Source organism: Pseudophryne corroboree, chromosome 9, assembly GCF_028390025.1.
Source record: "Pseudophryne corroboree isolate aPseCor3 chromosome 9, aPseCor3.hap2, whole genome shotgun sequence".
Taxonomy (NCBI): Eukaryota; Metazoa; Chordata; class Amphibia; order Anura; family Myobatrachidae; genus Pseudophryne; species Pseudophryne corroboree.
In genome coordinates, this window is record NC_086452.1 from 158,844,980 (window position 1) to 158,858,841 (window position 13,862).

Here is a 13,862-nt window from a genome sequence, read left to right on the forward strand (position 1 = left end):
ATAAACCACAACAGAACAAGGTAATATGACAATGTAACATGCATGGAAATATTATTTGCATTCTTTCTTCAATAACACATTGCACAGAAACGTACCTGCTTGTATTCTGCTCTGATCACTTGGCCTCATCAATTTCCAGCCCTCCGTATGCCGTACAGCATAAAATGACTGGACCAGGAAGCTCCACAGCTTATCACGTAGAGCCTGTATCTGGCACGTAAAAACCTATGTACAAGTAACAAATCAGCAGCTGTTCAGAAGCCCATTCCCATAGCAACCAGTCATTATATTTCTCTGTCTCTCTCTCTCACTGAATCTACTTACTCCCTAAGCTATGTCAGTGATGTCATTAGACTGTATGACTGCCTACTGCAAGAGCTCTACGAGCAGCTCTCCATCCTGCAGAATTCTATTATAAAGCAGTGTGAATGTGTAGCTGCTAGTGACAGACGCTGGAAACGCCATCTTAAACAAACACGCTCTTTTTGCAGTGGTGTCTTTGTGCCAGCTGACTGCAAAGTGAAATAGTCTTGGGAGCAATTGTCAATCTGATTAAGCATTCAGCACTTGTGTTTGTTTCTTATACGATTGTGCAGATTTACCTACAGTACTACGCCTTCTCCTCATATTTGTATTGTGACCTAACTCATTAACTACAACCCGCCTAGTATTTAGCACAGAAAGGTTATATTAATGTCAGAATGCATTAGATAACATTTTATATAAATGCTTCTACCCGGTAATCCTTATGCTGTATATTTTCCACCACATTAAATCCTATACAAACAAAAGCACGACAGGTGGTGGATAAAAACACAATAACAAAAATAAAATGTAAACATCTGGGACAAATGAGGAACACCAAGCATGTTAAATGACATTACGTACTCAGTGAGATCCGGTCTGAAGATCGACAGTGTTTAGGTCGACCACTATAGGTCGACAGTCACTAGGTCGACGTGGATGGAAGGTCGACAGGGTTTCTAGGTCGACATGTGCTAGGTCGACAGGTCTAAAGGTCGACATGAGTTTTTCACATTTTTTGGGGGGGATTTTTTCATACTTTACCGTTCCAATCGTAGTCCACGTGGATCGTTAAGTGTGCCGAGCGAAGCGGTAGCGGAGCGAAGGCACCATGCGAGGGGACGCGGTGCACTAATTTGGGATCCCGGTCACTCTACGAAGAAAACGACACAATTCCCCCCCCCCCTCATGTCGACCTTTAGACCTAGCACATGTCGACCTAGAAACCCTGTCGACCTTCCATCCATGTCGACCTAGTGACTGTCGACCTATAGTGGTCGACCTAAACATTGTCGACCTAGATACTGTCGATAAAACGAACCACACCCGACCTCAGTACTGTGAGGCAGTAATGCTAACCATTACACCATCCGTACTGCCCCAATCTAGTGATAATTTGTGAAACTAAAGGGGAGTTTACAGGAGGTTTAGTGTCAGACACACAACGCCACATGGTACTGGTCACACAGGTTGGGTATGGGTGACGGGCGGTCTGCCATCGGTATAGTGACCAGCGGTCACATAACCGCATCCCGGTCACACATGGAAGACTAGTTTAATTGGGGTCTCCAGTTATTTGTTTTCTATTATCCATATATTCATATAGGGCCTAGGTTTCTAGGCAAACCCTGTACATGCTTTTAGAGTACAAGCAGATGCCTTGTTCTAACGGAGTTAGATAAATTCCTTAATCCCTTTACTACAGGAGGCCCCTGAGCTGCAATGCTATTAATACATATGAAACTTACATATTCAGCCCCATTCAGAGGTGCGCATAATCACGCCTGCGTCTTTATACAAATGATGGGACAGATTCTTAGACCACCAAGACACCAACTGGAAGCGGCACTATTCCTTCATGACATGTACTAAGATACTGTACACCATCAGTAGCACAAGTGAAGATTGCAGAAGCCCTATGGCAAGTGCAAATATACTGCCTGAACATGTCCTTCTGTGTCCGTGTAACTCGGTCAGCAGAGCCGGCCCTAGCCAATATGATGCCCTAGGCAAGATTTTGGCTGGTGCCCCCTAGCACCACTGCTGGTTCTGCCTCTGACCCTGCACCTCTTTCCTAGCACCATCACCCCTCACCCATAGCAGTCCTTGTACCCCCTATATTTTAAATAGGAACAGTTCGCACATTTGACGCACAGCCCAAAAAGGGGCATCTTCTTGCTGGGAAGGGGCATGGCCACACAATAGTAACCCCAATTCCAATTACGCCACACAGTACTGCAACTTTATTCACATTTTATCTTGCGATAGTGTCCATAATTCATATTACATCCCACAGTAGTATCACTTTACCTTATAAACGTTACTCCTCACAGTAGAGCCCCTTATTCACATTACATCACACTGAATTGCTCCTTATTCACATTACACCACACCTTATTGCTCTTTATTCACATTAGACGACAGAGTAGTGCCCATTCTATATGCAACGCCACATAGTAGAGCACCTTATACACATAATGCCACACATTAGTAATGCATTTATACACAATTCCACACAGTAATGCCCCTAACACATATGAGACACATTAATGTCCTTATAAACATAATGCACCTTACACATTATGACAACCTTTATTAATGCCCTTTTACACATAATGTCCCTTACACATATGCACACATTATTAATGCCCTTATACACATAATGACACACATAGTGCCCCCTACACATTTGCTGCACATTATTAGTGTCCCTATACACATAATGACACACATACAGTAGTACCCTGTTACACACATGCCGCACATTATTAATGCCCTTATACACATAATGACACACATAGTGGCCCTTTACACATATGTTGCACATTATCAATACATTTTTACATGACACACATAATGCTCCTTACACATATTCTGAACACTACTGCACAACCAACCCTCTCACATGCACACAGCACTCACACTTCCACTAACACTGTGACCTCTGCCTCTGCTTGGATACAGATGTGCCCTCACACAAATCTTGCATCAATGCTAACGTCGGGCACCTTTTTTTTTTAATGAAAATGCATCTTATTTGCATTGCTATGTGGCTAGGATGCACAAGCAGCTTCTGCTGATTAAACTGATATGCAGCATGCCAATATACTGTGTGAGACTGTGGCTGTATCTGCATATGAAATGCAACATACAGAATATAGGCATGCTGCATATCATTTTAATCAGCAGAAGCTGATGATGCCCCTAGGCATATCAAATGCCCTAGGCAATTGCCTAGTTTGCCTATGCCTATGACCGGCTCTGTCGGTCAGCGACACACCAGTGTCTGGTTAGCCACCTACCTGTTACCTCCCTGAAACAGCCACCAAAATTCCATCTCAGCATACAATTTCCATTTGCCTCTGAGTAGTAAGCATTGGAATGCACACGCAATAGGACTGACACAGTCACTGCCTACACTGCTACATCAGGCTCATTAAATCTGAAGAATTAATTACAGCGTGTGTTATAGCTCCATATGCATGTCATTTTAAATGAACAAATGTATAATGTATATATGTGCAACAATTTGTTTTGTCCTCAACATTCAAAATGAGTGTTGGTATATCTACATGGTTTACATCACAGCAGAATAGGGAGATTCTGCCTGTGGTAATATGCAAGTAAACAGGATTGTTAGATTATGGCAAGTTATTAATGGACACAACCTGCAACAACGTTCCACAGCTGCAGCTAGCCATGCATTAAGCACTGTCCGATTTGTCTGCATTGCAGTCTGTTTTGTACAGACCCTGACTATTGGTGCTAACATTACCTTATACAAAAACCCATGCACTGTTCCTGGGAACATTAAAGTGATAGGTAAGTGATGGAAAAGGGAACAGGAAGGCAACGCTGTATATTTTATTTATACTATTATTTTTAATTTCTTTTACAGCTGAGAACTGACCACAGAAGTTGAGCAATGTTCATTCCTGTGCGCACCAAAGTCCTGTCTATATGGCACATGTAAAAGTCCCTGACAGAGACAGAGCTGAAATAAGCCTCTATGTGGAAGCACTGAGCGAAGAGGAAGATAGCAAATTCTCCTGTGCTTTATGTTGTCTCTGTATACAGCAAACATGTGGCTATGTGGAAGCACTGAGGACTAGGTGAAGAGGAAAATAGGACATTCTCCTGTGCTTTATGTCGCCTCTGTATACAGCAGACATGTGGCTATGTGGAAGCACTGAGAACTGGGTGATGAGGAAGATAGTGAATCCTCCTGTACTGTACATAGCCTCTGTATACAGCAAACATGTGGCTATGTGGAAGCACTGAGGGATGAGCGATGAGGAAGATTGCAAATTCTCCTGAGCTGTATGTAGCCTCTGTATACAGCAAACATGTGGCAATGTGGAAGCACTGAGGGCTGGGTGATGAGGAAGATAGCAAATCCTCCTGTGCTGAACCTAGGGTCTGTATACAGCAGACATGTGGCAATGTGGAAGCACTGAGGACTGGGCAATAATAGGAAGATAAATACTACAGGTGGACACTGATGGATGATGGGATGGCACTGCCCCGTGTCGTATTATTGGGCTATAGTACAATGAACTTACTATATTGTATTATTTCAAAATGCTATATAAACAGATTGCGTGCTTTATTAGCTCACCGCATATAGTTAATACTATGATTAGGTGATCTCACTAGCAGCAAAAGTGACTTTATACATGTTCATACACTATATAGAACTTAACACATTGGACACTGCAAGATAATGCAGCTTTACAGGCAGGATGGCTGAAAAAATGCTTGTCCTACTCAAGAATGCTATATCAAAGGTCTTCTGGCTCGAAAAGTCACTGAATCTTTTAAATCTATAATTTGTGAATTATACAAATAGCACTTTTATGTAAAACAAATAAAATATTAAATAAAACATTGTTCCCAAGTTATTTATATACAAACTTATAGTAGCTACATATAAAGTATGTATTACTGTAGTACAACAATATTATACTCAGGATTAATAAAAAATGCAGAGATAACAGAAGTGTGTTAAAAATAAAATAGGAGCTTCATTCCCCTTATTAGAGGATACTTCTCTATTTGCCGCCATAGCCGTGTTTATTTGATTACAGATGAGTTCACAAATATATGCCAGCAGTGTCACTGTTAATAGAGTACAGCACAGTATAAATAACTGCAAACTGCATATATCCTAAACATGATTGACAAACTAGATAGAACATAAAAGTGCCTTATTGGGCAAATATATATTTTCTGGAGACTGTGCATGCTCTAAAAACAACAAACACAGCCTGTACATGTGTTGGATGATACGTTCGCAGTGGCAAGGAGCTCCGTGTGTGATGGTTACCATGTGGATACACTGAACAGACGGATCCCATGGGAGTGTCACAGGCAGACTTCCATGCTTGTTATGAGGAGTGCAAACAGACATGGGACATTTGTTTCAGATAGATCTTCTGCACCAAGCAACGGATGGGTGAAAGGGCCTATATGAAGGATGACAGCTGCCGCTAAAAAAAACAATTGGTGGTGCTATGCGAAGCCACACAGATACTCGAATAAACAACTTGCATTAGGTAATAAATACGGCTGCCGCTCCACACTTGCGTCACTTTACATACAACTCAAGCTCATAACATATGTTCCTGTATGCCACAGATAGAGCAAACATTACTGGCTTAACTGCCTCTAACAATAATCCTAAAATGTCAGGGGTACTGTTTAGACTGTATGATTCAAATAAAGACCCCAAGCCTAGAAATCACAACTGTATGCAAAATATATTTAAAAAACAACAACAACAACAACAACAACAACAACAAGGAAAGAGCTTTAGCTTGTCACCATCTCCCACATTCTCCTGGCACAGCTCCAACTTTTGTGGAGATCAAAGAGGTAAACAGAACCTTAAGGAAACTATTTACCGAAGACAGATGACTGTAATAGGCCCTACACATTTGACGATTGGCCACCGAGGGGCCCGACGGCCGATACGGCCGACCCGGCGGCGGGGGGGCAGTGAAGTTTCTTCACTCCCCCCGTCACCCGGCTCCGTAGACTTGCAGGCAAATATGGACGATGTCGTCCATATTGGCCTGCATGCACAGCCGACATGGCACCAGCGATGAACGAGCGCGGGGCCGCGCATCGTTCATCGCTGGTGCCTCCACACTGCACGATATGAACGTTATCGCGTTCATTAATGAACGAGATCGTTCATATCGTGCAGTGATGTCGCCCAGTGTGTAGGGCCCTTAAGAAGTGCATGCACATACAACTAAGGGAACACAGAGCAACACAATAGAATGGAGTCAATATGAACTTTAAAATGTTGCAAAAACAAAAGAAACAAAGCTATTTCTAGGCAATCTTACAGCCAACTATGGAATTTGTCATGGTTTTAGTATACAGAGCTTTTGAGGGAAAATCCAATATTTTTAGGCATTGTTTATGGATTATTGTTTTGTTGCAATTTTGAACCTATCTATATCAGATTGATATAAATGAAAGAAAGGAGAGAAACACAAATGAATAATACAACATTGCTACTCAGAAGCCACCATCATCATTCCTGCATGTTTGGGTCTAATGGTGTTTAGAGCAATCACAATGTTTGGGTGGAGAGATGATCCATCAGATTTGGGAGTATGTAAACTGCTACACAGCTAGTTTCTTAGGCAGCACCAAAGTATACTGTATATTTCAGTAACTGATCTCTGATAACGCTATAATAGTTATATACAGTATAAGTAAAAGGTGGTGTCAGCTGTGCTGTCAGATATATAGGACAGAAGCGGATGGTTATGTACAAGTTATAAAGATCTGCTGTGCAAGTGTTAGATCGGTCTGAAAATATAACATCTCAAAACCAAAACAATCAAAGGATTTAGGATAGAGAATATTTTAAAGATTGAGCACACAGATAAAGAATGTAGAGACATCTAGGTTTCAACATGGTTTACGCCATGCCGATGATCTCAATTTCCTAATTCAATATGTTTCTGTCTCAGGCTAATACAGAGCTTGTTTTGATACAGCTGATCTAATTAGTGATAATTATGTTCAATATTAGCAGCGCAGAAAGACAGCTCTGGACATAAGCAAAGTTTCTTTATGCAGCGTATCATTATCTCATTGGGAGGATCTGCAGCACCCTTGACTAAACGGGAAATAATGAAATTCTAGATTCACCAACAGATCATAAAAATAATCGTTATGGTAAGAACTTACCGTTGCTAACGGTATTTCTCCCAAGTCCACAGGAGAACATTGGGATATGATCACGCAACAATGGATTTGCACCAAATCAGACAAAGCTTTCGGCCTCCCAGCATGCAGCGGGGCCCGTCCATATATCCCCACCTCCTGGCTCAGGCAAATCAGTTGTTTTCCCAAAGCTCAAGGCAGGAGCATCATAGAGAGCCCTAATCAGGCGAGAAGAACACACATGCACACCCTTCCGTACAAGAAGGAAGAGGTTAGTGAGTGAAAGGATCCTCAAATCAGGTGCGTCAGGGTGGGATCCCTGTGGACTTAGGAGAAATACCGTTATGAACGGTAAGTTCTTATCATAACGAATATTTCTCCGGCAGGGTCCACAGGGTATCCACAGGATAACAATGGGATGTCCCAAAGCAATTTAGTGATGGGGACGCTCCTGATTGGACAGGATAAACCTTCGCACGAATTCAGTGTCCCGAGACGCAAAGGTATCAAAGGCATAATGTCTAATGAATGTGTTAATGGAGATCATGTGGCTACCTAACATATCCATTCTGCTGAAGTACCACGTTGTGCTGCCCATAATGGACAAGTAGAATGAGCAGAGACATTAGCCGGAACAGGGAGATCAGCTTGAGAGTATGCTTCTGAAGTTTTCATCCGAAGCCACTTCGCCAGTGTCTGCTTATCAGCAGGCCATCCTCTCTTGTGAAATCCGTAGAGAACGAAGAGAGTGTATGTCTTTCTGATAGCACTGGTACGATCCACGTAGATCCTTAAGGCACAGACTACGTCCAACGATGCATCTCCCACAAAAAGAATCGGGCCCTGGAAGACTGAGACTACAATTTCTTCAATAAGGTGGAATTTAGACACCACCTTAGGAAGATACCCAGATTTGGTTCTAAGAACCCCTCTATCTGGATTTAAAAAAAAAATCAGAAATGGAGGGCGACCGAATGCCCCTAAATCTGAAACTCTTCTAACTTAAGCAATAGCCAGTGGAAAGAGAACTTTAGCTGTCAATCATTTAAGATCCACTCTTTTTAGTGGTTCAAATGAGGCAACTTGAAGGGCCTTTCGGACTAAACTTAAGACCCAAAGCACTGTAGGAGGAACAAAGGAGGTTGAATGTGCAACATTCCCTGGAAAAAATGTTTGCACATCCTGCAGGTTAGCAATTTTCTTTTGGAACCATACAGTTAATGCTGACACTTGTACTCTCAAGGAAGCCACCCTTAAACCTCTATGCATTCCTGCTTGAAGGAATGCTAACACTCTGGAAACTCTGAAAAACCAAGGGTCAAATTTTTGATCACTGCACCACTGAATATAGGCTTGCCATATTTGGTGATAAATGCGAGCTGAGGAAGGTTTCCTTGCTCTGAGCATAGTTTGAATTACCTGTTGTGAGAATCCTCTCGCCTACAGGATGGAAGTCTCAAGAGCCACACCGTCAAAGACAGTTGATCCAGGTGTTTGTGATAAAATGGACCCTGAGACAGTAGATCTGGATGTTGAAGGAGTAGGAATGGAGCATCCATCAACATCCTCTGCAGATCTGTTTACCAATGTCTTCTGGACCAAGCCGGAGCTATTAGTATCACGGCACCCTTACCTTGTCTTACCTTTCGCATCACCCTGGATCAAAAGGTGATTGGTGGAAACACATGAGCCAGACGAAAGTTGACAAGTCATCCACAAAAGGTCGCTCTGGGATCCTTTGTTCTTGACTCATATGCGGAAACTGTTGTTGTTCTGATGGGATGCCATGAGATCCATCTCCGGTAACCCCCATTATCTACCAGAGTTTGTATGACCTTGGGGTGTAAAGCCCATTGGTTTTCATGAATGGCGAGTCAACTGAGAAAATCCGCTTCCCAGTTTAGGACTCCCGGAATGAGTACTGCGGACAAGGCTGGATAATGAATTTCTGCCCACCTTAAGGTGCGACTTACCTTCTTCATTGTGTTTTGGCTGCAAGTTCTTCCCTGATGATTGAGGTATGCTACTGCCATTGCAATGTCCGAGCGGATTCGAACTGGTTTCATCAGAAGGATATTCTTTGCCTGAATAAATACTATATTTTATTTTTTAATATATATATATATATATATATATATATATATATATATATATATATATATCCCGAAGTTCCAATATATTTATTGGCAGGCAATTTTCTTCCTTGCTCCACTGCCCCTGGAAACGACTCCTTCCTGACACTTCTCCCCAGCCCTGCAGGCTGGCATCCATCGTTAGTTTTTCCCAATCTGATATCCAAAGGAGCCTCCCTTTGTCCAGATAGGATGCCTGTAACCACTAAGCTATTGATCTCCTAACTTCCAGAGGAAGACCATAATTTGCGCTTTTGTCTGATGAAAAACCTTTACACTTGGAAAGGATTAGACGTTGCAAATGTATCGAGTGGAAGGGATTATAATCCATCATGTCGAATGTCTACATCATCAAACCCATCACATGCATTACCACGTAAATGGATACAGTTTGACTGTGTACCAACTCCTGAATCCGTAAGTGAATTTTGGATATTTTATTCAGTGGTAAAATTACTCTCTGAATACCCAATTCTAAAACAGCCCCCAAGTGAGTTATCCGTTGTGACGGAACCAGAGACGACTTTGCCCAAGTTATGAGTTAACCGTATCTCTGTAAAAAGCTGTTTTCTGTTGCAGGTGACACTAAACAATTCCTGAGACTGTGCCAGGATTAATAAGTCGTCGAGGTATGGATTTTTAAAAATCTTTATCCCCTGCTAACGGAGATAAGATGCCATCACCACCATAATTTTGGTGAATACTCTGGGAGCTGTGGTCAGTCCAAATGGTAGGGCCTAAAACTGAAAATGATGCTGGAGGATAGCAAACCTGACATAGTGCTGATGGGACAGTGCTATAGGAACATGTAGATAAGCATCCTGGATATCCAAGGATACAATAAAATCCTCCTGATCAATGGCCAAAATAATGGAACATAAAGTCTCCATATAAAACCAGAGGCACCAAAATGTACTTGTTCGTCGCTTTCAGATGGAGTATGGGCCGGAACGACCCATTTGGCTACTGGACCAACAACAGGTTGTAATAAAAACCTTGTCCTCATTGTGCAGGAGGAACTGGAATCATCACTCCTGACTGAAGCAACCCTGAACTGCCTCTTGCAAAGCCCTGGTCTTAGTTTTCACTGAAGACGGGCTGGTACACATTTTTAATGAGGGTGTTTCTTGAAAACACCTACAGCGCCTGGTATTCCCAGGTGTTTTACCATCCAAGTACTAACCAGGACCAACACAGCTTAGCTTCCAAAATCAGATAAGATGGGCATGTCCAGTGTGGTGTGGCTGTAGATCATAACCTTGAGATACAGCTTCTTGCACCCAGGCATCTGTAGTAGACTGCTGCCAGATCTGTGCAAACTGAAGAAGTCCGCCTTCTACCCTGGGTTCCCGCAGGTGGAGGCCTGCACCATCAGGCTGATGGCTTATCTTCAAATTTGTAAAACGGTCCTCTGGTAGCCCAATACCTTTTAGTCTTACCAGACTTGTTGGATTGGGACTGTTTGCCATTACCCTTTCCTATTGCTTTTCTTTGATTCCAAAAGGACCGAAAAGCTGGAAACTAGGCCTGAATTTATGTGTGAAAGGAAAACTTCACTTTTCTTGGAGTTTGCTTCTGACTCCAAAATACTGTTTAATTCTTTACCAAAAAGAATATCTCCAGTAAACAAGGATAAGACTCCAGAACCTTCCTGGATACAGAGTCAGCTTACCATGTACATAGCCAACCCGCTCTGCGAGCTGCTACTGCTGAAACGGATGCCTGAGACGCAATTGTACCCATATCCTGGGCTGCTTATCGCTGCCTGTTTGATATGTGCAATATGGTATTTTTGTTCTCTAGATGCAATTGAAAGATCCTCCCTCAATGCATCAGCACAGGTTGCCACTGCTTATGCCATCCAAGCTGAAGCCATGGCTGGTCTAATGATTGCCCAAGACAAGGAAAAAGTAGTTTTTAGAAAACCATTGATTCTCCTATCCTTGACATAATTTATTTATGTTGAAAGCAGAAGTAATGTAGATTTTCGCACAAATCTATGACATGAGAATCTACTTTGGGAGCCACCTCTCTTTTTTAAACAGTCTTAAGCTGGACGAGGATAATTGGAATTCCATTTCTTGGAAATTATGCAAGAGGTTTGGGTTACGCCCAGTAAGAAGTTAGAATTCCATCAACTGTTTTGGGATGTTTAAACACAGTTGCCTTAGTTTTTAACACAGGCTCTGCTGCCTCTTCTAAGGATAGAATGGCTTACATAGCACTAATTAGCTCAGGTACTTCCATTGAGCTGAGACCTTCCTCCGAAGTGCAATGAGTCCTTATCCTCCGGCGAATCCTCATCTACAAAATGTGTAGACTGTGAAGATGTTGTATCATGTCTATGTGATTTACTTACAACCGGTCTTTCAGCCTGCTTTTGTTGAAAAACCTCAGGATAAACCTCAGAATAAATGTTGCATGTAAGGGTTAATAGGGTAAACCTATCCCTGGTATAGGAGCTGGCATTATCTGCTCAGCTATATTGGATAATGTCTGTGCAAAGTTGCCCATGAAGGTTCAACTAGAATCTGTGCTTGCCTCGATTATTTAAGAGGCTTCGGTGACCACTAAAATATTTTGCACATAATCCCTTTTGAACCAGATCCTGATAAATTAACCCAGCTTCGCAAGACAAACATGAAATGAGGGTTGGTGCTGCTGTGGTAAGTGTATTTTCCTCACCCTTGCCGCTCTTAGACTTGGTAAATAAATCACACACCTGTACAGTGTTAATACACAATTTGTGACTGAAATCACTTTAAAATTTGTTAAAGTGACATACAATCCGACGCTACCCTGCTTTGCACCAGCATTGAGGATCGGAATACACAGAAAAACTGACAGAATTATAGTAAAGTCAGCAATCACACTAGCAATCAATCACAGGTTATACATTAGTATAATAAGCAATATGATCACAATCAACTACAAATACATTTCAAGTATGTAGGACAAACATTATTGTATTACCATATAGGATTTAACCATATTCAGTCGCACAGCGAAAGAAAACCGCAGCAATAGTTATCAGACTCATATGCATTAGGCACTTATCCAACTATTCGTAATCAAAAAGTAGAGACTTAGGGTCTAATTCAGACCTGATCGCTGCTGTTTTCGCACAGCAGCCGATCAGGTCTGAACTGCGCGTGTGCCGGCGCATGCCAAACAGCCGATGGCCATCTCAGCCCAGCAATCGCCTGATTGACAGGTAGAGGCGGTCACTGGGTGGGAGGGGGCGGGCCGTCGGCGTTGGGCCACCATTTTAGGGGTGCTGTCTGGTCAAAGCAAGCATGCCAGGACCTCGCGGGGGGCGTGACGTCACACGCAGCCGCTGCAACCCGGACAGCGATGGGTAGCTTCCTGCCAGCCCGCAGGAGCTGCGCAGGTAGGAAGCTACTCTTCAGGTACAAAAGCATCGCCGCCATGCGATGCTTCTGTACCTGTGCAGGGGGGGGGGGGGGGGATAGGGCCTGACATACGGGGCGGACTAGCCCTGTGCTGGCGTCCCCCCCGCATGTCTGAGTAACTGAGTGTATCCGTGCAAAATTTTGCACAGCTACGATCAGGTCTGAATTAGTTCCTTAGTGCTGTATTACTCGACTCAGAGTGGCATACAGGAAAACTCACCCCGCTTCCAGGATCGATCAATACTTCAGCGAACGCTGAGTGGATCCAGACGCTAATAGTGTACACACTCGCCCCGTGAAACTACAGTGAACACAGACGCCCAAGTGAACACTGACGCACCAGCCAAACAGCCGCCTATGCTGCGACTTGGGTCCCCATAGATACACAGCGTTTCAGACGGAAGCGGGAAATCAGTTCATGGTGGGAGATTCAGAGGAAACTGGTCATGAACCGGGGGGGAGGGGCGACCAAGGGAGCGTCTGACTCACCACTGCTGACATCAACCCTAAGGATCGAAGCCTCATACTACCCCTGGAGCCTATGATACCTAGGGCCTAGCGCTGGTGCACCCTAGGTAGCAGCCGCTTCAGCGACTGTTTGGTAGTCTCCTCCGAAAACAGTGCGAGTGTGTCAGTGTTCCCCCTCTAAGCGGAACCGATGCCTTACCTTCTCCCCGTGCTCCGGCCACAGCCTGGTAACGTCTGCTGGACTTGCTAGTACATCCGACACAGACGCCAGACGAAACAGCACTGTATTCGTGGTTAAGCGTTGTCGCGACCCGGTGGTGAGTTGTTGGAGCGACTCTTTCTAAGGTACGTATAAAACGCTTTTTAGAAAGATCACTCAAAAAAATAGTAAGACTATAAAAATAACACAAAAAAAGCTTATGGCTGCTAAAAAAATCAGCAGCCCTCTTGACCATGGTCCGGCTCATGCCTCACCAAACAAAAAACTGATTTACCTGAGCCAGGAGGCAGGGATATATGGACGGGCCCGTTGCATGCTCGGAGGCAGAAAGCTTTGACCGATTGGTGCAAATCCGCTGTCGCGTCATCATATCCCAATGTTATCCTGTGGATAACCTGTGGACCCTTCCGGAGTAAAATT

General features: G+C 43.3%; 1 protein-coding gene across 5 annotated transcripts in view; it reads right to left on the reverse strand.

Moving 5' to 3' along the window:
- Nucleotides 1-13,862, reverse strand: part of BTBD8 (BTB domain containing 8) — a 329,622-nt gene that overhangs the window by 65,885 nt on the left and 249,875 nt on the right. For all 5 annotated transcript variants that reach the window (XM_063939895.1, XM_063939894.1, XM_063939893.1 and 2 more), the window contains exon 12: nt 96-225. In XM_063939895.1, the coding sequence (XP_063795965.1) occupies nt 96-225 (130 nt within the window). The remainder of the gene's footprint in view (nt 1-95; nt 226-13,862) is intronic.